The 25,262-nt window shown below is 46.4% G+C and overlaps 1 protein-coding gene across 1 annotated transcript in view; it reads left to right on the forward strand.

Annotated features, from left to right (window-relative positions):
• Bcas1 (brain enriched myelin associated protein 1) overlaps positions 1 to 25,262 on the forward strand; it is a 69,503-nt gene that overhangs the window by 40,083 nt on the left and 4,158 nt on the right. Inside the window, exons 7-9 of the mRNA XM_051185619.1 lie at positions 6,800 to 6,841; positions 10,743 to 10,910; positions 21,578 to 21,643. Of these exons, the coding sequence (XP_051041576.1) occupies positions 6,800 to 6,841; positions 10,743 to 10,910; positions 21,578 to 21,643 (276 nt within the window). The remainder of the gene's footprint in view (positions 1 to 6,799; positions 6,842 to 10,742; positions 10,911 to 21,577; positions 21,644 to 25,262) is intronic.

The following is a 25,262-nucleotide window of genomic DNA, read 5'->3' on the forward strand; positions in this document are numbered from 1 at the left end:
TTTTTATTAGATCCTGAGACTTCCATTCGATGCATTTGATAGTATTCATCTCTCTCCCTGCCCCTCCCCAATTCACTCCTCCCCACCCACCCAGCTATATGTCCTCCTCCTTTTTTTTTTTTTTTTTTTTTTTTTTTTTTTTTTTTTTTTAACTTATTCACCCTCATCATGTCAAATATATACAGCCCATCTATTTGCGGATGTGTGGCCTGCCACTAGAGTGTGGCCAACTTACCAGGGGTTACTCTTTTAAAGAAACAGATTCTCAGTCTCCCAGCAGCTGTCAGTTGCCAGTAGTGCCCTGGCTAGGGGTGGGGCTTCCTGCCCGTCCCCCGTCCCCGTCCCCCCCCCCCACCCCCCCCCCCCCCCCCCGCTAGAATTTGGTCTGGCTTGTAGCTCCTTGCTCTTAGCAATATGCAAATCTTGAATGGGATCCTTGGAGAGGGAGTGTTTATTGTTGTTAATGGGGCCAGTCTATTCTTTGATTAACCAGTTAAGAGCCAAGTGCCTCTGGAGGAGAATGGGCATGACTCTGTTCTTGAGATTTGAATGATTCTCTCATACTGGACGTTCCCTATCACAAAGAGATAGAAAAACTGAAAAACACTCACGTTATTAAAATTATTAGTTTAAAAAAAAAAAAAAGAAGTCATTTTAGCAGAAGTTAAGTGTGTTCCGTGGAATATTTGAGACATACTTGTGCCAATAAAATTATTATTTGCTGATCTGAAATTCAAATTCAATGGGGCATTAAATCGCTAGGCTGCTCCCTTTCAGGGAGCCTCAGGGGTCTGGCCTCAGTCCTGTTTATTTTATTTTCAGTCTGAGCGGCTGAGCTTCTCCTTCCAAACGCTGCCCACTCTCCATTTACTCCCAATCGAGCCTCTTTCTCGGCCACTCTGTCCAGGTTTCCTTCTTGCCTCTCCAGTGACCTCGAAGAACACATTCCCATGCTGGGTAATCAGACCTTCTCTGCCCTTCTTCACATCTGCTCATTGGCTATGGAAAGTACAGAATTGCCATCTGGTTCCCCCATGCTCACAGCCATAGACTCTGAGGGTAGGAGAAGGGGAGCAGGCCCTAAGGCCCTGTGTATTGAACTGGGAAACCAGGCAGGGGCAGATACAGATGAAAGACAGGGTCTAGACGGTGTTCATCGTGGCCAATGCCATGCTTTCAGAGAAGATCGAGACATGCCCCATCCCACCATAGAAAGACAGGCTTTTGCATAGCAGCAAAGCCCACAAATGGTGTGGCCAATGCTTAGAAGTGACAAATGACGTAGGACAAGGGCAAGCGCTTAACAGCCTGACGGGCAGCCCGGTGGTGTGGGTGGTTAGCACGATTTGGATCTTTTATCGGTATCTGTTCTGTTTATTTTGAGCTCTGTGACTGCATCTGTGATGTATTTGAACACAGTGGAAGAGTACAAACTGCCCCACATGGCTGCTCCCTTTGGGGAAGCCTCTGGGATCCAGTCTCAGTCTGGTTTGATTTGTTTATCAGTAAGAGGAGTGCATACTCACCATGCTCGCCAGGCTGGGTGAGTTCATTAATGCAATCTCGGCAACGGACAGTGAAGGCCTCCAGAAACAGGCACAACGAGCTGAGGTTGATCCGACCTGGAACACTGTGTTAAAAGAAGGCAGTGAGCCTCACATCACACCCTGCCTACCCCATTGCAACTTTGGAGCCAGGGTGATTGAAGCTGTGTTTGCGATGTCTCTCCGTTACTGGAGTTTTTAGGGTCAGAGCCTGGATCCTGGTAACTCTTAAGAGCTAGGCTCAGCCACTCATCCTTAATCTGCCAATTATGAAAAAGGGTGGGCACTTAATGAGGACACATTTGGAAGAGGAACAAATAAAGAGGTCCACTGACCTCCAACTCTACCCTAACCTGGCTTGAGGTTTATGGTTAAGTAGAGAGGAAGGGGTATGCATAGCCAAACTGTCTTGCTCAAGATGCGGTCCTGTCCATCACTAACTCATGGCTGTATTAAATGCTTTTCATATGCAAATGAACTGCATCAGTCACCTTGGACTGCTGCAAATAAACAAATCCATGTCCCACCCCACTTGACCTATCTGGGTGGCGCTAGGAAGCTAAGGCAGGTGACTATAAATTCTGGGCTTCCATATGTCTCTAGGATCAGCCCGAACCACAGAACCGTCCCAGAAGTCATTGAGAGGGAGACCCAGGCTACTCATTCTGCCTGTCCCAACTCTTAGACCCCAGCATAGCTCATGTGCCCCTGGCAACGTCACTGGGAGAAAGCTGCCAACCCGGATTGGCTCCCTGGGGCAGATTCCAAGGTCACTCCTTAGGCTCCTGGGTGAATCATCAGATATGGGTTATCCTCAGTACCCACAGTCTCTCCATAGAACATAGGCAACTAAAGGGCAGCTGAGCTGGTCTGAGTCGACCTACCAGCCACCAGCAGGCCTCGTAGAGCCACTCCCGTACACTGACTGCAAAGGCAGCAGATTCCCCGGAGTTCTTATTTCCATCCATCCATCCATCCATCCATCCATCCATCCATCCATCCATCTTTCTGGTTTCCTTCTTTGTCCACCATCCTTATGCTCTGCTTTCTCCAGGAGTCTAGAGACAACTGGACCTAACTACACACACTTTTCTACTTGTTTCCCCTACCCATGTTCACCTTCCAGGCTTCCCCCCTCAAATAGGGGTCCTTCTAGGATTAGCCAGAGGAACCCTGGGGCAGTACCCCAGGAACCAGCACCAGCCAGTCTCACCTCTGCTTCAGTCACGTATTTCCCAACACATGCTTTATCTTATACATCCCCTGAAACAACACCATGCTTGGCACACAACCTTGGGGTGCATGAACCCAAACTCAGAGAAGCCGTGATTCTTGAGCAAGGTTGCACAGCCAAACACTAAACCTGAGCCTGCCTGTTCTGTCACAATAACCAGAACTCGGGTTCTAAGTTGATTTTCTCTTACACTGGGTGCAAAAGGGTGGCTGGAAGTGGCCTTTTGACCTTTCCGAAGGTTTATGCTAACCGGATGTTTCAGTGGCTGATTGTTGGGAGGCTGCCCCTGCAGGCAAGTTTGCAAACATCTACAAAGTTCAGATCTGATGGTTCTTAGTTTACAGTCCTAAAAACACTTGACATTACATGGTGCACGGCTGGTTCCCTTTTCCATTCCAATCTAACTCTTCAGGTGACATTAAGGGAAGTCTCTTCTTAGTAATAGGATTTTTTTTTCCCTGTGCCACTACTTTAGTCTAAAACACAAAACAAACAAAAAAATCCACATATACATGAACCTGGGCAAGCAAGTACTCTACCACTGAACTAGCATATTATCCCCATTCCCACCTCTACCCCACCCCCAGCGACGTTTTTCCCATTTGAATCAGGGTCTTGACTTAGTTGCTGTTGACACTAAAAACACAGCTCCTACCTCAAAGGAAGGAAGAGTTTACTCCGAAGTTAATTATTGGAGGCCATGGCCCAGGAACACAGATTCAGGTTATATGAGTCCCAACAGGAACAGTTTCATGAAGTTCTCGTTGTAACAGAACAAAGAAAGCAGTAAATCAGTACGCCTCTGAAATACATTGGTGGAAATGTCAGGTGATCTCTTGACATCCTTCACTTTGAGGTTGACGGGAGACAGGAGTCAGTTTGCACAGACAGCAACCAGCTAGCTATTAGCACATACTACATTTAGACTTAAGAGTTTTCTTCCCTTCCTTTGCTTTTATTTGTGCTGCTGTCGACACAGCAAAGATGTTGATAGCACTCTGACTGATCTAAGCAGGACTACCGTCAATTTAGAGAAAAACAGAAAGTAGATTCAGGTAGTACAAGACTGTCTTGAACTGGAAGATACTATCAACATCGCTCAAGTATGAGGGGCACTCATAAGCTCTCAAAATAAGAACCTTAATTAGATGACTCAATGGGTGAAGGTGCTTACAGCCAAGCCTGATGACCTGAGTTCAATCCCTGGGACTCACAAGATGAATGGAGAGGAAGTTTGATCTCTCCATCAACTACAACTGAGTAGTATGACTTTAAAAGTGTAATACAGCAATCTCAGACTGGCCATGAACCCACCAGGTAGCCAGTCTTACCTTTCCGTTCCACCTCCCAAGTGCTGGGATTTTACAGTTCATGTGACACCATGCCGGCCATGTGACGCCGGGGGTGGAACTCCGGTTTGTGCATGCTAAGCAAGCATGCTATCAACGGAGCCAGATCCCAAACCCCCCAACAGGTAGAAGGATCTGGAAATCTAAAGCCACTGTGAAGATCAAAGGACACTGGTGTTCAGAATGAACTCCTATCTTCCTCTGTCATCTATACCAAGCTCACTGTCTTCTAGAACACAGAGAGCAACTGACACACTAGGAACTTTACAGACAGGAACATCCAGATAAGACTGGTCTCTTTTCAGAGACATGGGACAGGAAAGAGGCCTGAAACCCTGTGAGCTCTGCTTTTAAACAGTATGTGTGTGGAATGGTGGGTGGTCCTCGACCTAACATAAACAGTATTTTGATTCCTGAAGCTATTATGGGTTGGGCTTGAGGGTGTCTGGTTTTTAAAAGTCTTTTTGTTTATTTTTGCTTTTTGAGACAGTTTCTCTGTGTAGCTTTGGAGCCTGTCCTGGAACTCACTCTGCAGACCAGGCTGATCTCGAACTCATAGATCTGCCTGCCTCTACCTCCCAAGTGCACTCAAGTGCGGGATTAAAGGCCTGCACCACCACTGCCCAACAATCCCTTGTGCTTTTACCTGTGTATAATATTAAATAGCTTCCCACTGGCTTCGGAGACTGGCTGGCTCTGTCTTAGTTACATTTTGATTGCTGTGATAAAACTCTATGTCCAAGAACAATTTGGGGATGAAGGAGTTTGTTTTAGTTTACAACGCTCAAGTCAAGGCAGGAACCTAGAGGCAGGAGCTGATGCAGAGGCCATGGAGGGATGCTGCTTACTGGCTTGCTCCCCATGGCTTGCTAAGCTTGTGTTCTTATACAATCCTGGACCTCCTGCCCAGAGGTGGCAGCACCCACAGAGGACTGGGCCCTGCCACATTGATCACTAATCAAGATAATACTCCACAGACTTACCTACAGGCCAAGGTTATGGGGGCAGTTTCCCAGTTAAAAGCCTCTCTTCCCAGATATGTCTAGGTTTTGTCAAGTTGACTAACCCCAACCAGGACACACCCCAGGAAAGCAGCAGTCCTTGTAAATTGTTTTGACGGTGGCGTCATTTACTCATCAACAGAAGCTTTCAGAAATGTTGGGGTTCTTCTGTGCCCCGGATGTCATCCATATGGAAATAACATGAGCAGAAAGAAACAGTCCAAGCCAGCTAGGAAGATAGAAAGTTCGCACTCACCAAACGGGGGCTTGGCTTTCAGAACAGTGTCTCTGCTCTCTAGCTATTTAACCTGAGCAAGTGACTGGCCTGTCTGTGGCCCTTCTTACGCTATAAATGGTGGTCATATACTTGTTATCTGAGACACGTTAAAGGGGATAAGGCGTGGCAGGTGCCTGAGAGATGTATGCGTCAATATCCCTTCTCTTCCTCTCGTCATCGTCGTTATTAGGCAGGACTAAAATGGGTCTAGGGGAGTGGTTTTAACCTGGAATCCAAGAAAAAGACACAGAAGGTCTGTGAGTATACTGGTATCACTTGCAAAGTATTTTGTTTCTGGGAAATTCTCAAGGCAGCCTGTATCCACAAGTACCCATGAAGGAAATCAATCAAGATGACCTCCAGAGTCATAGCCAACTGACAATGTTAAGAGTAGGTTTTCCCATTAACAAATAAGAGAAACATATTTACAGAATGACCTGGGACAGAACTCTAGAGCCAGGTGATTCCAGGGAGATAAAACAGTATCTGGATTGGAGTTTTATGGATGGTTCCATTCAGGTTGAACTTGAGCAAGACAGAGTTGGCTCAGACTGAGGGCTAGTGCAGGGAGCAGCCCCCAGTGCTGACCAAGGACTGCAGTCACACAAGGATTTAGACCCTCTTGTGAGGTGGGGGTGCCTGCTTGGTCCATAAAGCCCTGGGTGGGTTTCTCTGTTCTCTTATAGAATCCCCCAAAGAAGTTATCTGTTTTTGCCTAACAGTAGCTGTGTGTTGAAGGACTATATTTCCCTCTTGGGCCAGGAATGTAGCTCAGTGGGTAGAATGTTTGCCCAGCATGCAGGAAACCCTGGCTTTGCTCCCCAGCACCATATGAGTGAGTATAGTAGTACACGTGGTACTGCCACGTGGAATCACAGTCCTGAAAAAGTAGAGGCAGGAGGATCAGAAATTTAGAGTCATCTTTGACTAGAATAAATTCAAGGCTAGCCTGAAATGTATGATATTCAGCAACAATAATAATGTTAATATAATAATAACTAAGGTTATATATTATTATATAGTTGTTATTATTATTGTTCTGTTTTTGTTTGCTACTGGAAAATGTGAAGCAAATATGTTTCTTTCCCACTGTCACAACTAACTCTGTGGCTTGTGTTTTCTATGACAACCATTTCTCTTCCATGCATACTCTACCTGGGACACTATGTTTATTCTTAGTTCACTGCATTTTGAAATGCACAGATGGTATTATCTTGCTATACTGTTTGCCCTTGTGGAAGCCCTCCATCAAATGCTTGCTTGAACCAGGTCCACATTAACAATTCAGTATCTGAGAACAACCCTACGGAACTGGTAGACCAGATACCCTTTGCTTTCACGTGACTTATTTTGGCAACATCTTGACTCTTGCTTTTGTTTTTATCTTCCTCTAGTCAGTTAAGGAGGATTCACTTTCTACAGGTGCAGAGGAGAATGTAAGTGACTCAGTGCCATCTTAAATCATTCCGCTGTCATCTTCGATGTGTTGGGCCATTGGGTATTCAGCTTGGGGATGCCTTGTTTTGCATACCCTGTATTATACTTCCACTGTAGACTCTTTCATCCCTTCCCGTGATCAGGGACCAAGGTGGGGAACCAACATTGGATCAGTTCTTTACCTTTCCAATGAATCTATGCAAAAGTATATCTAAAATCAGAGCATCCCCCTTTTCAGATTGTCATCCTGTAGGGGCTGAACGAGTCTACTACATGTAGTAATGGCTTTGCACATCATTAAGGGACAGGGTTGCATCTTCTGCTTCGTTTTTGCTTTGATTGCTCCTTCACCTTTGTTTCCATGGTTATTCAGATTCTCACTAACTTTGGGTGGTAATCAAGTCCAGCCATTTGTGTCACGGATGAGAATGTCTTACGGCAATGATCCAGACTGTTGTCTCCACTAGAGAGCTGACCCAGAGGTCTGCACCTGGTAGACTGACTGATGGCCAGATATTTCTGGACTTTAATCTTTTAGAAATACTAAAAAAAAAAAAAAAAAAAAAAAAAAAAAAAAAATTTTAGAACAGTTCAAAGGGATAATGTTGCATGAGATCTCTCTCTCTCTGTGTCTCTTGTGGCGCATGCACGCGCGCACACACACACACACACACACACACACACGCACGCACACACACACACACACACGTAACTTTTGAAAAGCTCATCCTGACAGATTACTAACAGAACCTTGGTAGCTTCAGGCCCAAGACAGCATCTCTCATGCTGAAAGCAGTGCAGACTTTGGACATTTTTATGACCGGAATACGTGAATTCACTGCCTCTTAAAATGACAAAAGTACATGATTACTTTGCCAAAGCAAAATGTGCTCGCATGCTCTGGAGTCTCCTGTTCGCTTACCATGAACAGTGTGTATGCTTTCATTTTTCTTTAGTTACTGGAACCAAATAGATGTTGGAAATGCAAGCAAACATTAGTTAGCATGATAGCCAGTGAACACTGGAATAGCTGTGTATGATTCCTTTGTTTGGTTGTTGTTGAGACAGGGTTTCTCTGTGTAGTCCTGGCTGTCCTGGAACTCACTCTGTAGACCAGGCTGGCCTCAAACTCACAGAGATCCTCCTGCCTCTGCCACCTGAGTCCTGGGATTAAAAGTGTGTGCTACCACCACCCAGGTGTATGATTCCTTCTATGCAGTTTATTTTCATCGCCATACATTCACTTCACGTGGTATTGAATTACATAAGGACATTTTCATACAAGTGTATGGTATACTTTGAGTGTGTTACCCCCATACTCCTGTCCCTCCTCTTTCTTCCCATTCCCCTGTCCAGTTAGTTCCCATCGTTCCTCTAGATGTGCTATTATTCTGATTAGGAGAGGAATCTTGACAGTCGGTTGGTTTTGTTATTTATTGCTCCCTCCGTTCCTTCATACATCCTCTTGTCCATTCATTCATCCTTCCTTTCATTATATTCTTTCCTCTTGTATTTCTTGAGTCAATGTTAACAGCTCAGCAAAGCTCAGGCCTCTCTTGATTCTAGAAAGTCCTTGTGAGTTTATCTGGTATTTTCTACAAACCCAGAATCTTCCTTACTGTCAACCTGAAAAGCTCAAGTCAGCTTGGAGATTCTGAGTTCTCTGAAGAGAATTTTTTGGTGAAAAAAAAAAATGTAGTGTTTCCATTCATCCTAGGATCCTTGTATTCCCTGCAGCTCAGTGTTAAAATATGGAATTGATCTGAAACAGCTGAGTACATTGCACTTTGCACCATATGCTTAAACCAGGAATATGGCTGAATGAATAGATACTTTTGTAATATCAAAGGGTAGCACAAAGCTAACAGGGATGTGAAGGAAAGCAAGACATATTTAATGAAATGAAATTTTTTTTTCTTGCTTAGCCCAAACCTTACACTTCCAATTTAAGGCTCCAATTTATCATCTAGCTATCCACAACTTGCAGAAAACAAGACTAAACAGCTATGACACAGGCACCATTATCTCCAGGTAACATTTCCCCCTGAACCTCAGTTTACTTATCTGTTACATGGGGATACTGATGGAACCAGGTTGTGGCTCTGGTAAGAATGAAATGAGATGGTAATTTAGGCATTAGTAAACGACAGTCCACAGACCAAATCCAGCCCACCACCTTTTTAAATCTGGCCCACAAGAGTGGGTTTCTATATTTTTAAATGGCGAAAAAAAGTGAAAGAAAAATAACATAATGACATACAGAAGTCACATAAATTCAAATGTCAGTGTTGACAGAGTTTATTAGAACGGGATCACGTGTCCCTTTATGCATTGCCTCTGGATGTTTTGCCCAGTGGACCAAGACAGGCAGTAACTCTTTCCGGGAAAGCTGGCTGCTCCCAGTAGCAGCTGCTGGTGAGTGGCAGGTATCATGGTGAGCCCTGGTCCTACCATCAGTGTGCTAGTTCCCAGGGAGATTATGCTTTTCCCAGCTGGCTAGGCATCCAGGTGGAGTGGAGGAGTATGTAAAATACAAGTTCATTTCATTTCTTCCTCCCTGGAGAAGCAGCAGTGTTAACCACAGCAGTGCCCAGTACCCTAGACCCTCCATGTAAGACAGCTAGAAGCCAGTAACATTGTGACAAGAGACAAGAGCCTTGTGTCTAGTGACTCCAGGAGCAATGTGGTTGAACTGCCTCGTTTTGTCTAATTTCTCTACCCACACCTTTCCAAAAGCTATCCATCAGCCAATGCACAGCCCCCTTCATTCCCTAAGCTAAAGGCAGGGATGACACCAACGTCAAGTTTTCATGAAAAGGAAAGCAGGGCCTTTGGGACCACATGTCTTCTAAAATATATAATTATATACATAAATATATACACATATATTCATTCCTCGTTTGTAAAGTGGAAATGGCATTACCTCTGTAGCTATGTCCCAAGGTCATATGTAAGAAGTACATCATACAATAGGCATTGAAAGAGGTCCAAATGGACCTGTAAGCCATTGGATGCTCCTCCAGGTCATCCGTGGTCGTGGAGTAAATATGTTTAATGTTAGCACCAGTAAGAACAGTAAGAACCAGTAGCATTATCTAAGTGTTATGGTGCCCTGACACAGTAAGAACTTGACACGTGTTGCCTGATTATCTACCTTAGTCACAGTCCTATTGCTGTGACAAAATGCCATGACCAAGGCAATTTACCAAAGAAAGCATTTAATTGGGGTCTGGATTATCATTTCAGTGGGTTAGTCCATGACCATCATGGTGGAATCATGCCAACAGGCAGGCATGGTGGTGGGACTTAGCCTAGAGCTCACATCTGATCCACCATCTGTAGACACAAAGAGAGAGAGAGAGAGCCTCAAAGCCCACCCCCAGTGACACACCTCCTCCAACAAGGCCACACCTCCTAGTCCTTCCCCAACAGTTCTACCAACTGGGGACCAAGCATTCAAACATTCGAGCCTCTGGGGGCCTTCTCATTCAAATTACTACAGGGTGTCTGTGCAGGCTGGGTGTGATTGTTCTGGGGGCAGATCAAAGAGAGGCTTCTGAATGGAAGGGTGGAAGGAACATCTGTCTGTCTAGCACCTTCACGGGAAAGGAGTTTGCCAACTCCACTCCAATCTGTCTGTCTGTCTGCCTGCCTGTGTATCGGTCTGTCCAATGACCAGCAATCATCTGCCTGTGAGTTCATTAAATGCATCCAAATATTACCTCTTGAAGATTCGCCTGCGTAGAAACTAGTCACAGGGTCACAGGTTCAAACCCACAGCTACTCTGTAGATGGGAGAACCAAGACCCCTCATGAAACATGTTATGGGGGAATATTTAAAAGGTGGTGGGTGTTGTTTTGCTTTGTTTTACTTCCTTGTTACCTGGCAAAACAATCCAGGCGGCGTGTGAGCCACCCGTGGAGGCTGTGAGGTTTGAGGAAGTAGAGCCGGCTTTACAAACTGTGGATCTCAATGAAGGAGAGGCCGGGCCTGAACCCACAGATGTAAAAGTTAAGGAAGAAAACAAACCCCGGAGGACCCCTCTGATGGCATTTCTCAGACAAATGGTAAGCCACCTTCCGTCCATCCTTCCATCCATCCGTCCGTACAGAGCAGACATGCAGCTCATCCTCTGATAGTAGGGGGTGGGTCCTACCCCAGGCGTGACACGTGACCGTGGTGATGTGTGGGCGCTGCGGATGGGCTCGGTGAGTTGGTTCCCCCTCATTTGGTCCCAAGGCCTGCTTCTTGCTACTGTCCTTCAACTTCTGCTAATTCCCTTTTTTTTTGTAAATGAAGAGGCTTTTGGTTGTAAACGTTGACAGCAGTATCCATCCACCCAGACGTTAATTCCATTGCTGGCTTTGCATTGTATGCTTGCTGTTTGCTTCAGTTTGGGTAAGTGATACTGCTTTCTCATTATGACGATGAGGAGAACGTTCCTTTTATTCAAATGAACTGTTTACATAAAGAGCATAAGAATGAGTAAAGATGGAGGTGGAGATGGCTTGCTGGTTAAGAGCACCTGTTGCTCCTGTGGAGGGCCGGGGTTCTGTTCCCAGTGCCCGCTTCAAGTGGCTCTCAACCATAGGTAGCTCCAGTTCCGAGAGATCCAGTGCCCTCTCCTGGCCTCTTAGGGTACTGCACATGTGGGGTACACATACACATTTTAAAAGTAATTATAAAGAACGTGTAAATAAATTAAAGCGGATCTTTAAAACCAATATTAGGCATTTTCTGGGGTGGATTCCAAGTCCAAAGCCAAACTGGGGCACAGTGAGACCCAGTCTGCAAAACAGAAAAGGCCAAAACTATCGATTGAAGCCCAGAAGTTCCGAAGGTGGCATATGAACAGCCTGGGCCATCCATCTGCAGAGATGGCTGCGTAGTTCTTAGAGTGGATACATATGGCTACATAGCTTGGTTGATGAATTATTCACCTTCTTAATCCTTGTGGAACAGAAAGAATGTGAGCAAACACCTTTGGGTCCCTGTGACTACAAGAAAACTGAAGTCAGCCAGGTGACAGCGGCAAAGCCTGAGAGAAAGGTCATGGTTTATTTCTCTTTAGTGAAGAACAAGGACCTTTGCCCTCGGGCACCACCGTTTCTGTGTCTGGGAGTCTAATCCATTGGGGGGGAGCAACTCCCCAGTTTCAGAAGCCCATTAACAAGACTGCAGATGGAACATGAGCCGGCCAAAGCCGTGCAGGTGGGAACTGAGACTTAGGAGGAATCAGCTGGGGGCCCTGCTCCTTCTCACGGCCCCTGCAATTGAGGGTGTTAAAAAAGGGGGGATCAGCTGAGGCTGAGCCCCTCCCCTCCCATCACCCACCTGTTCTAAAATTGGGGTCAAGATCTGAGACTTTAGGCCAGTGAGATGGCTCAGCAGGTCAGGGCACCAGTTACCTTTGCCCTCTGACCTCCATGCGTGCACTGTGGCATTAATGCAAATGTGCATGAGAGCACACACGCGTGTGCATGCAACATAAAACCAGCGTGATTTTTAAAAACTAGATTTGAGACCTTTGGGCCAAGGGGGCAGGCTCGGTAGGTAAAGTCATTTCCTGTCCAAGCCTGATGACCTGGTTGCAGCCCCAGAACTTGTGTGAAATGCCTATGCAGCCACACATCGCCCTGCTATGGCGTGATTCCAAGCCGAGACAGAATTTAAGATTCAAGAGCCTCTGCCCTGGTGGCCCCATCCGAAGCAGAGACAACATGGTAGATGGCATGAACTGACTCCGAAACGTTGTTCTTTGTCCTCTGTAAGGTGTAAGGTTTTTCTGCCTGCCGCCGCTGGTGGTCTGGTCCCGCTGCCATGCCAGCCCCAACAACACATTGAGACTCTGTATTAGATATAATACTGTTGGCCAGTTACTACTTTTTTATCGGCTAGCTCTGTCTTAATTATTAACCCATTTCTATGTATTTCCACGTGGTCTTACCAAGAGCGGAGGAATGGCAGTTCTATTCTCTCCAGACTATCCATCTTGACTCCTCCTTACTCCTTCCTCTTTCCTCCTTGTCTCCTAGTCCCACCTATCTTGCTTTCCTATTGGCCAACAGTGCTTTATTCATTAACCAGTATGAGAGACATATACAGAATGACATCTCCCACCAGTCCTCCATACGTGTGCCATTGCATGAGAGAGCCTGCTTCCAACACACACACACACACACACACACACACACACACACACACACACAGGTAAATAAATAAACAACGTAAGAATTTTGGGGATAAAAAGAAAACCCTGAGACTTACACTTGTTTTTACCTGACACCAGTAAACATATTTGGCCCATTGCTGGTGACTGATCTAAATGATAAATGGGATTCCCAGATTCCTCATGCTGATATGAAAGCGGGTTAGCTTTCATGTTTCTGGATAAAGTAGGGAAACACAGAAGAACCACCAGATAAACTAGCACCTCTTCCAAATCTCGAGGAGAGACAAGAAACTCCAAACTAAGCATAAAGGCGAAAGCCAGTGTGCTTCTCCAGCAAAGCCTTAAGCTGAGGGAGGTTCCTACCGTGGGGCTTTACGCCTCAGCACTGTCTGCCAGACACTGTTTCCCCACGGTCAGCACCAGGTCGTCTGAATGGCTGGCAGAGGAGGCCTTCGGAGCTGGCCCTCCCCAGGCGGCCCTTGGCGACCAGTGTCATCGATGTCTTCACCCGCAAACTTGAACTACCCAGTCCAAAGCTCCAGGGATTGTCAGATTCACACCACCACCCCCAAAACTCCTGGCACCCGATTATTATCTTTGTTTTGTTTTCCTTAAAATATGCTATCAGCATTGTGATGGGCGTTGTGGTGGATTCTGATACATAAGACAGGGTTTTCCAGCGTTAGCAACACTCCCCGAGCGTCCCTGCTGTCACTCCGGTTAGATCCCTGTCCCTGAGGGTATTGGAGTTCACAGTCCTGGGATAGTCCCTTGACTTAGAGTGAGTGATTTATCGCCCTCAGAGTAGCCATTACTCTTTGATAACGATCATTGAGTCCAACTTTTCCATTATATTCATTTACTGTTCAACCAAGAGTCACTGAGGATAGAGTGTGATGGGTTGGGCACAAGGGAAAGAACAGTTAACAGTCCCATCGCCTCGGGGAGTAAAACCCAGTGAAAGGGGACAAGACCTTCAGGCTTAACTCTGCTCACACTCAGTGAGTAGCTCCAGTATCCACGCAGTCCGATTCCTTCTTTTGCCTGCATGAAGGATGTGCACACACACACACACACACACACACACACCAAAAAACAAAAACAGAAAACAAACAAAACTTCTTTTTCCTTTTACATTAATCTATTCTGTATGCTGGGATGATGTACACATGTGGAGATCAGAAGGCAACATGTAGAAGTCAGCTCTCTCCTTCCATCCTGTGGGTCCTAGGAATCAAACTCAGGTTGTCAAACTGGGTGGCAGGCACCTTTACCCACTGGGCATGCCCTGGACTGGACTTTACATTCTCTTTTATGTATGTGTATTAATTTCCCTGCTGGGGAGATCCCTGGAAGGTGGGCCCCATGGTTACTTTCAGGAAACTTTTTTTTTTTTTTTTTTTTTTTTTTTTTTTGGTAGTGTATTCATGGCCTCTAAGTTGACTTAAAAATTTTGAATTTATACAGGGGATCAAGGCAGGGGCCTGCCCTAAGGGGTTGGAAATAGACAGCAACTTCCACCAAGGGTTAGGGCACCTTTTAAAGCCATGTAACTGGATGTTTCTAACACAGTTTTACATAATTAGAAAATTACAGTTTTATTTCAAATAATTGATTTCATGGAAAAGGCATCAGCAAAACCTCTTGTTTGCATCCAACCCCTGCAGCCAGAGAGGTGACTGCCAGCCTCTGTATCACGTCTCTTCTTGTCTGATGACATGTCTTAGTGTTTCGTGGCAAAGGATTTCTTTGTTGAATTTTTTTTCCAAACAAACGCACTTTGCTATTTATTTCATTGCTTTTCTTTAATCTTGTTTCTTTGCCTTTTTGAGACAGGCTTTTACTATAATGCTTAAAATTCACAATGTGGCCCAATCTGGCCTCAAACTCACGGCAATCCTCCTGTCTCACCTTACCAAGTGCTGTGATTACAGAGGTGCAGCTCCGTGGCCTACTTGGCCTAGTTCATTTCTTAAGAAATCGTTTTCTTTCCAGAAATAAACCTCTCACATATCAGAAGTTCTTCATTTCTAGTGTAACTATATATCAGGTAAAAGAAAGTAGAGTTGTATAAATCCTACCATAACATAGTGACGCAGGTAGTTTAAAACACCGAAGTCCCACAGGCTCCTACAGGGCTCCAAAAATAATTGCAAGGGATGTCTAAGACGTCAGCCTGTCAGAAAAGAGAGATAGATTCTTATACATACTAATCAGTGAATGTCAAGAAATTGACTGAAATGCTTGTTTATTTTTATGCATGAGTAGGCAGAGGGAGCTGTGTTCAGGTACCTGATCACCAGGTAGGCAAATTCAAAACCAGAAATGTGGGAGACAGAAATATGTAGATTTCAGATGCCTAATCTGTCAGTATGATAACACGCTGCTTTTGGAAAGCCCACTTTCTCTCCACACAGTTTTAACTACATTGTTCCATTTATTCCTGCTTGGGGGTCTTTCTCTGGCCCACTGGCTTTACAAGAAAATTTTGATTGGTGTAATGTCCTCAGGCTGAGGGAAAGGCTTGAGGTTAATGGCAGGCCAGCTAAAGGCCCAAATAAGGAAGCAGCCAAGAAATCTAGTTCCCTGTTATATTCACTCTAATAGGCTAATAAATCTTCAAAAATTAGTATTTGCTGGGGAGAGGATGATGGTTTGAAAGTCTTTAGGCCAAAGTTCTGGATCTCAAATTCCCCCGTGGGTACTAAAATATCAATAACGGGATGGTGAGGAGACGGATCAGTCATGCACAGAACTTAAGACACCAGGTTGGTTCCCAGCACAAATGTCAGGCAGCTCACACCCCAGGGGCTCTGACGCCCTCTTCTGGCTTCTGTGGACACCTACAAACACACAGACACATAAGTAGAAATAGAAGATTTCTAAAAGTCAAAGCTCCCCAGCTATGATAAATGCTTTGACTTTTTCGGAGTGATCATCACAACTCAGAGGAGGGAGCAGAGCTGAGCAGTTCACCCAAACCCTGGAGCAGACTTGGACTTCAGTCAGGAGTCCCCTTTCATTCCATTTTTGTCCTTTCTGGAGCTGCCCTTTGATCCGGCTGTTACTGCTACTCCTGGAGTTAGGGGATGTAGTAACGATGCTGAGCCCCATCTGGGGATTCTCTTATTACGGGGTTTCTCTGCAAACGTTGTCTCTATGTTGGGCTACTGGTCTAAAAGTTACAAGGCAGGAGAGGAAAATTAATGCTTGGCTTATGTTAAGCTTGGGTACAGGGTTCTTGAATACATTTGCTCTTACAGTGAAAGCTCCTTCACATAGATCATTAATTTGCGTAATGCAGTCCTACACAAATGAACATCTCAGTGAAACAGAAAACTGGGAAGAATTACCTCTGTGGACCCGGACGTTTAATGAACATCCATTTCCTTGGATCTAAGTTAATACGGTTGAGTTAGGAAACATCATTACTAATATTCTTACACTATATTAAAATTTTACCCCCAAACTGGAAAAAGTAATGGACACCTGTAATCCCAGCGTTCAGGACAGGGAGGCAGGAGGATCAGAAGTCAAGGTCACCCTTGGGTATATATTAAGTTCCAGGCCAACCTGGACTATGTGAGACCCTGTATCCAATAAATAAACAAACAAATAAAAAGTCACCCTGCTTCTTTGCCTCGGAGGTGGTGTTTTGTTTGTTTGTTTGTTTGTTGAGATAGGATCTCTCCATGTAGCCCTGATCACTACGTAGATCAGCCTGGCCTTGAACTCACAGAGATCCACTATGATGGCTGTTCTTGGTTGTCAGCTTGTCTACATCTGGAATAAACTGTGATCCAGAGATGGAGGACACACCTATGAGAGATTATTTTTGCTTGGGTGCATCCACTTGTAATCCCGGCCTTTGAGGTGGAAAGATTTACAGCTTTGATTTGGACCTGGAGGTGGGAAGGCACAATTTAATGTGGGCCACACACACACACACCTTCTGCTGGGAGTCTACATAAGGACATGGAAGAAGGGAGCTTTTGCTCTGTCCGCTAGCCCTCACCTTGCTAGCCAGTCCATTCCTTCACTGGCACTGGAGCTTACTTCTTGGGACTCCGGTGTATACTGAAGACCAGCTGAGACATCCATGCAGGCTTGTGGACTAAGAAACTACTAGATTCTTGGATTTTCTGTTCCCAGTCAGCCTTTGTTGGATTAGCTGAGCTGCAGCCTATAAGTCATTCCAATAAGAGAGAGAGAGATGCATCCCATAGTCTCGTTACTCTAGAGAACACCAACACATCCACCACAACTTTGCCTCCCCGGTGCTGGATTAAAGGTTTAAGCCACCACACCCATTCCTCCTCTTTTACCTGTCAGGGTTGACATTTGTCTTCCTTTCCAAACAAAACGTGAACCGTCCACCAAATGTTTCTTCCCTAATGTTGGCCACCTAAGTGGACCATATTGGAAACGGCTCCAATATTCCTCAGAGGATCAAGTCATCAAAACACTTGACATCGTGTAAGCAGTAAAAACTGGCACCATTATCATGCAAGGCTCAGACACCACAGTGCGATTCTGTCTCCTAACGGCAAACTGGAGTCCTGAACCATTTTCACCACGCACGGGTGAAACAAGTTCCTTGGCAGAGAGGAGGAAAATCTGAGAAACTTCTGCCGACCCTCTAAACTTTTCTACATGACACTGAATCGTTTCTGAAAGAATTTAAGTATCCTCAAACCGTAAGGTCATTATTTTTGACAACTGGAGAAAATAAAACCTCCGTGGTTATGGTTGTTTGGATGGCCAAGCCCAACACTGATTATCTGAGTTGTCACTGATGAGGGCTGGCTCTGTGGGGGAGTTAAGTTCTGAGGGAGGGCAGGTAGGAGGCGCCCTTATACATGATAGGGCTGATTAAGGAAATGGCCTCGGATGAACTTAATGACACGTTCGTCTGACACCAGAAGTCAGTTAGCTTGGAATACACACAGCTTCTTGTGTCAGAAATGAACAGAGGAAGGCCATCGGAAGGCGTGAGAGACTGTCTCATTTTTCCTAAGAAGAATGGGATTGGCAGCGGTCTTCCCTCGGTCCTGGAGGTCTGCTCTCACACTGCCAACACAGCACGGTACTGATCTGACCCAGTTCTCCAAAACTACCAAAGAGACAGAGGCATAGAAAGCATATCCGACCCCTGACCTGGAAAAGTTTGAACACCAACTTCAAGACAGTCAAACTCAGCAGCACTCTCTCAGAATACCAAAGTTCTTTGGTCAAGAAGTTGGGGGAGGACCATTGTTCGTGTTGTTGTTTTGTTTTTTTATTAAAAGTTTTTCGTGCATGCATGCTATAGTGGTTATTTTTCTACTGCTGTGATAAAACATCATGCCCAAAGCAACTTATAAAAGAGGTCCTATGGCGGTTGGGGCTGGGAGCTGAGAGTTAGGCCTTGAACAGAAAGGAGGAAGTACAGAGAAATAACAGTAGTGAAGGTCTTTAACCTCTCAAAGCCCGCCTCCAGTGACAAGCTCACACTTCAGAAGTCTCCCCAAACAGTGTCACTAACAGGGGACCACGTGCTCAAACGCCAGTCTCTGGGGACCATCCTCACTCAGGCCACCACACGTGTGTCCGTATTTTGCAACCCAACATTTCCCTGGGAGGGCTCACTTGGTAACCTGTTTGATTTCCAAGTGTGAGGACCTACTTTCCCCAGAACCCACATTTAAAAGGCCAGGTATGATAGCACTTGCTTGTCATCCCAGCATGGGAAGCAGAAACTGGTAGCTCACTGGGTTCCCTGGTATCAGCCAGCCTAGCTAAATTGGTGAGTTCCAGGTTCAGTGGGAGACTCTGCTTCATAAACAACAGGTGGATGCTTCCAGGGGGATGTCGCTCAGTGTTGACCTGTGGCCTCCTCACGCACACTGGCACACAAGAACACCTCCCCACTCACCCACACAGACAAACACACACACACCCAGGGCTAACTGCTGTGAACAGAGCCATGTCCTGAAGGCCACTCTGGAGGTGAGTCAGTAGAAGTTCTTTCTGCTGAACCCAGAGGGCTGAGTGACATCCCAGAGTGTCGATACAGCAGACGACAGGAGGGCTGGGCACAATAATCAAAGGAGTCAATTCCCCATCCTCAGTGCTCTCAGGCCAGGTTGAGCCTCTTAGAACAGCACAGGAGACCCAGAGGAAGGAAGAGCCGCTCTTCATGACCTGGGGTCTGCGTTCCATGCCGAGGACCACACTGATGATCCTTGGTGAATCCACAATACTGAGCTCTCTGAGAAGAGTACGTGGAAGCCAGGAACAGTGGCTGTCTTAGTCACAGTTCTGTTGTTGTGAAGAGACGGTGACTCTCTTAAAGGATGATTTAAATCGTTGTGAAGAGACACCATAACCACGGTGACTCTCTTAAAGGACGATTTAAATCGGGGGCTTGCTCACAGTTTTAGAAGGTCAGCCCACACCACCACAGTGGAGAGCATGGTGGCAGGCAGGCAGGCAGGCGTGATGCTGGAAAAATGGCTGAGAGTTACATTCCGACCCACAGACAGCAGGGGGAGACAGAGAGAAAGAGAGACTGGGCCTAGCTTATCTCCAATACCTTGAGCACCATATCTCAGACCACAGAAGTGGTAACAGTAGCCAGTCCAAATGCATGAGTGCCTGTATGGTTTTCTTTCTTCATGCGTGCATGGTATGTGTGTTTATATGCACGTTTGCCGGTTCAGGGGTACACATGTGAGGGGGTCTAAACCTGCATGTGTGCCTGAGGCTGCTGTTGGGAGTTCTCCTTATGTTAGGGCACCGTCTCTGAGTTGAGCCAAGTGCTCTCAGATAGAGCCCCGTGCTCCAGGAACCCTATGTCTTCCCCCCCGGGCACTGGGATTACAAGTGGTCACCATGCCCGCCCAGCTTCCCGGGGTCTAACCTCTATCCTCACACCTGCCGCTTTCACAGAAGGTGCCGAGCCAGCCCCCTGCCTGCTCTAATGTTCTCAGGATTAACTGTTCTTGGCTGTGCATTGTGAGTGCCAGCTATCTGCTGATAACAGTGCAGGTGGGAGTCTCATGGGAGTCTTCAGCCCATCCTGCTCCCGCCCCACTCCTGCACAGCCGGGAGAGAAGATGCCAAGTAATAACTAGCTATTCAGAGACTCGACCTGAGCTGGTGTTGTTGATGAGACCTGAACGCTCGCTCATCCTCGTATTGCGTGGGTATTTGATTGTGTCGAGCACTGAGCATCCCTGTTTGCACAGTTAAACCACAGAGCTCAGGGTGAGTCTGAGTGTGACCAGGGCCAGTTCAAGCATTAATGTGCTCAGAACCCCCTGAGGGGCTTGTTAAACACAGGTGGCTGAGCCCTAGCCCCCAGAGTTTGATTCAGCGGATCTGCGTCTAAGCGGGTGTGAAGAATTTACATCGCTCTAACAAGTCCCCAGGTGAGTCTGATGCCTCTGAGCCTGTAGCCACACATTTGGAACCACTAGCTCCATTCACCTGGTTGACTGAATCCAAGATGCAGTCAACCCGATGCAGCCTGTCAAGGAAGCCACTGGCTCTAGGGGGCGCTAAAGGATGGAGAATGGAATGCTCACCAACTCGAAGCTCCACTGGGTGAAAATAGCAGAGTTAGCAGCCAGGTGGTACCAATGGAAGGCTCCAATGGCCAATGGTGCATTCTTTCATTCATCCATGTTTAATCACCTCCTCCTTCCAACGCTGTCTTTCTCCTCTCCTTCCCCTTCTGAAAAACGATCTCATTTAGCCCAGGCTATCTTGGGGTCCTGCTGCCTCCGCCCACACGTGCTGGGATTACATGTATTTTCCTAAGGAGACAGGAACAAATGTCTATTTACCCCAGATAGGGGGCCAGTGACTGAGCAAAATACCCACTCCACTGAGTTTATTGGGCTTGCTTCCGCAGCATGGGTGAGGGGTGACTTATAGGAGCTTCCGTGACCCCAAAGCAACCACAGCACTGGAAGGTCTCACTCCAGCAAGGATAATGACTTCCCCATAGCTAGCTAGAGCTAGCTAATGGAGCCACACCCTTCTCGCCAATTAGCCTGCTACACCCTGAGACCACAAACAGAATCACATACAGCTGGGAAGGGAGGCTAGGAAAGAGTGGCTGTGTGGAGTCTCAGGTCTGGGTCTAATGCCACCCCCTCCCTTCTCTGAGGGACAGTCAACAGGCCTGATGTTAGAGGGTCTCTTGTAGCAGTCACAGCTGCTCCATGGCCGTGGTGGCCCTTATGTCCAGAGGACCACACGCTGCAATGGCAGGTGTTCCCACCAGAGTCAGCCTCATCGCTGTTTCTTTCCTCATCATCTGTTCATCCCAGAATTACATACTCCCAGGGACCCGGGACTCCTTTGGGGGAGCTAACACTTGAATTCCATAGGACTCCGATGACACAAAGGTCCACACCTCTGTGAGTGATCCCTTCCTCGTGGCTCTTCTGGTGCCTTGATCCTAAATCTCAAGAATAAGCGTCGGCGGGGGTCGTGGGTTTTGGAAGGGCATGCGTTTGTCCGTTGTTGCTGCGTTTCCGTTACTCAAAGGCCACTGTCTGTTTGTTATTGTAGTCAGTGAAAGGGGATGGAGGGACCACCCGCTCAGAAGAAAGTAATGGGAAAGACTCCACTTGCCAAGTAAGTGACCTTGACCTCACTCTGGTGGTGGGTTTAGCGGTGCCTCCTCACCTCTCCAGACTCGTGTTGAATGCGATTCTCAGTCATTTGTGAAACATTTCTTGAATAAGCACCTACTGTATAGACAACACTGTTGGGCTCTGCAGGCATGGTATAAACAGGTCTTCAGCTGTGGTCGAACCTCCTCTTCTCTCTCTGTGTGGAAAACTCCTTCCCAGCCTTCAAGTTTTAGCAGAAATGCCACCTCCTCAAAGAGAGCCTATGCCCTTCGCCGTCACCGCCATCATGCTTCTCCCGCCTGCCTCTCCTGGTTCTTCCCACCCATGTCTGGGGCACTGTGGAGTAAGCAGGTGCTTCCGTTTCCTATCCCCGTGTGTGGTGCCTGGCACACAGTGGGAACTGTCCGAGAACACACAAATGGTGCTCGTTTATTTGGTTGCTTTATTCTTAACAGAATACTTTATATCTGCATGGGTTCTCTCTTTTAAAACGGGATCCTTGGGCTGGGGGTGTGGCTCGCTTAGTAGAAAGCTTGCCTGACATACACAAAGCTCTGGATTCCATCCCAGCACTGTGGGAGACCAGGCCTGGTAGCTCGTGCCTGCTGTCCCAGCAGAGAAAACTAGGTGTTCAACATCATCTAATGACCTCCTAGTTTATGATCTGGCACTTCTTTTAATTTAAATAGAAATCTCTATAAAAATATCAAATACTCTTGTATTAATTTTAATAATACGGAGAAGTGCTCAAAAGCCTGGATTTTAGACTCAAAGGGCCTGGATCCAATCCTGGCTTGGCCAAGGTCTTTTTGGTTTTTTTTGTTTTGTTTTGTTTTTTCTGTTTTGTTTTCTGTCTGTGTTTTGGCAGGATCTCTGAGTGCCTCAGGTCCCACACCTAGGAGGATGTAGGAGAAGTAGACTTGATAGGGCATCCAGCTGAATGAATCTACTGAGGAAGCTCGGAGACGACGTTGCTGGCACAGAGGGCTCCATAAATTGTTTTACATCAGTGTAGGCTGCCATAACAAAACACCCAAGTACCCTGAGTGGCTTAAACCACAGAAATTTCTTTTCCCACATTTCTGTTGCTGGAAAGGCTAAAATCAAAGTATTGACACAGTTTAGTCTCTGGTGGAGGTTTTCTCTCCTTTACTTGCAAATGGCTGCCTTCTGCCTCGCAGGGGGAATAGGGGAATAGGAGCGGGGAAGAAGAATGCCCCCTAGTGTCTCTTCCTATAATAATGCTAAGCCTTTGGAATCAGAGCCCCATAGTACAGCCTCATTTAACATGAATTATTACTTTACTCCAAATGCAACCACAAAAGGGAATCACCATTTCAACGTATGAATGGGGTTGCACTATCCAGCCTATTGCAGGTGCTATTTGACAATGTTATTAAAGTGTTGGTAGGGAGTGGCCATCCTGTCTATATTCACATCACACGAATCCGCAGCATAATTCAGAATACAGGCTAAAGCTTCTGTTTCCACTAGTGATTAGAAAACTTCTTGTGTGTGTGGGAAGAAGGAAGCTCGGTTCCCAGATGGAGTTTTTCCGGAGAAGGGGGTGGGGAGTCCCTGCAGGTGGGCAGTGCGAGCTGCGGGCCACTCGTGTGTCACCCTGCGTGCGCCATTATTTCCCAGAGCCCCCCTCATCTGCACCGTGCAATCAGAACCTCACCGTTTCTTAAAGAGAGGAACTGCAGGCGAGGTTAACAGAGTGACCAGCTGGTCTGATCGCTGCTGGCTGGGGACTTTCCTGGACGTCAAGTTGTCCGGTATGAGCCCTGGAATCACCTCCCTCTGAGAAAACCCAAGATGATCTCTGCCCTGTGCTTGGCATTGCACATGAGCCAGATGTGGTCATTTGACCCTCGGGGGACACTACACAGGTGGGGACACAAAGGGACTCTTGATGCCACAAGGATGTGATGGAACTATACTCAAGCCAGGTCTCTGAGTCCGCTGTAAGGTTTTGAGTCACTGCTAGACGCTGGCATCTTCCACACAATTTGTGAAAATTCGGGGGGGGGGGCTCAGAGCATCACACGTTCCTGACCCTCCCAAGGAGCATGGGGGTTGGGTCCCCTCCATCCAGAGGAGATGGCTGTTCTGGGCTTCCTGTGCCGCTCAGGGCGTCTCCTTTCTTAGCACTTGCTTGCTGCAGCTTTGGCTGCTAGGAAATGACGGGACTAGGGACATGTGGCCACACAATAATTTGAAGAGTATTGGCTACCTCAGGGACATCTACTTCCTGGAACGCTGCAGTCACCCTGAGCTCAGGCTCAGAGCAGCCTATCGGCTTGTCTTTTGACTTCTTTCTCAGAACTGTTCTGGGTTCACAGCTACACAATACCAGCCTTTATTCTCAGTCAACTGCACCTCTGCATGGGACTTCCTGCCTGGGTACATGACAGCCTTCGTGAACCAGAGTTTGGAGACCTGTATGAGGGGGTCACATGTGGCCCATGGGGAAGTAGTTTGACTTCCGTTGTTTCCTGTGACTTTCAGAGCTTCTGTTTTAAGGCCCATACCGATTGCATTTCAGAAGAGTTCATTGTCAAGGTCTCAGACGCCTCACCTGGACATGGGACCACCAGCACTGAGGAGGCAGAGGCCGGAGGATGACAAGTTTGAGGCCTGTGCTGGCCGTGTAAAGACATGATGTCTCCCCGCTAGGATCTGAGCAGCCACTAGCCCATGGGACGGTGCTTGTGACATTGAATTTGTCAAATTTCTCCTGCCACTCCCTTTTGCCTCCCCTGCACCAAAGCCAGAGTTACTGAGACCAGCGAGTGACTGAGAGAGCTCATTGGGCCTGTTTGCTTACTGCTGGGGAGTAAGATTCCTCTGGGGTTGTCTGGTCTTCCTCTTTCTGCTTATATATTGTCTGTACTGGTAACCAATTGAGGTAAACAATATGATGAGAAATAGATTTCAACTTCCTGCCAGGTTTTGATTTTAGGGTTTTTGCTTGTTAGTTTTGTTTGTCTTAGTGCAGGAGTTTGTTTTTGTTTGTTTGTTTTAGTGTGGGGGTTTGTTTGTTTGTTTTAGTGTGGGAGTTGTTTGTTTTAGTTCTTCTGTGTAGCTACACTTTTGCCAGAATCTTCTAGAACTGGGATTTTTACAGCTCTGCATTGTAGGTACCATGTAGGGTGTCTCGTTTTGTTATTGAAAGATGCTGATTCAAAACTAAAAATAACCATCAGGGTTTTTTTTAAAACTACCATTTCATGAAATAAAAGGACAGTTTCATATAAAAATATAAGGCATATGTAATTATGAATTTCAAAATGAGAACCCTCAAGAAATAAGTCACTTGGGCTAATTATAGGACACCTCAACACTGGCCTATGATTGAAAGGGCTTCAGGAATGTCTGGATCCAAGGTCACAGATGCTGACACCCATACTGGTTTCTTTCTAATATTCTCAACTCTGTTTTTTTCCTGTGTTGACTTCCTATCCAGGCATTTTTTTTTTCCTTGAAACAAATTCGCAAAGGTCGAGGCTTACATTTTCATACCTTCAAATCCAGTGTAGTAAATCCAGACCTCTTGCTTATTCTAGTAAAGCTCTAATATCAGATCAGCTTCTGTCCTTAGCTATCCTGAACCAATA

This window comes from Phodopus roborovskii, unplaced genomic scaffold (assembly GCF_943737965.1).
Source record: "Phodopus roborovskii unplaced genomic scaffold, PHOROB, whole genome shotgun sequence".
NCBI classification, from domain to species: Eukaryota; Metazoa; Chordata; class Mammalia; order Rodentia; family Cricetidae; genus Phodopus; species Phodopus roborovskii.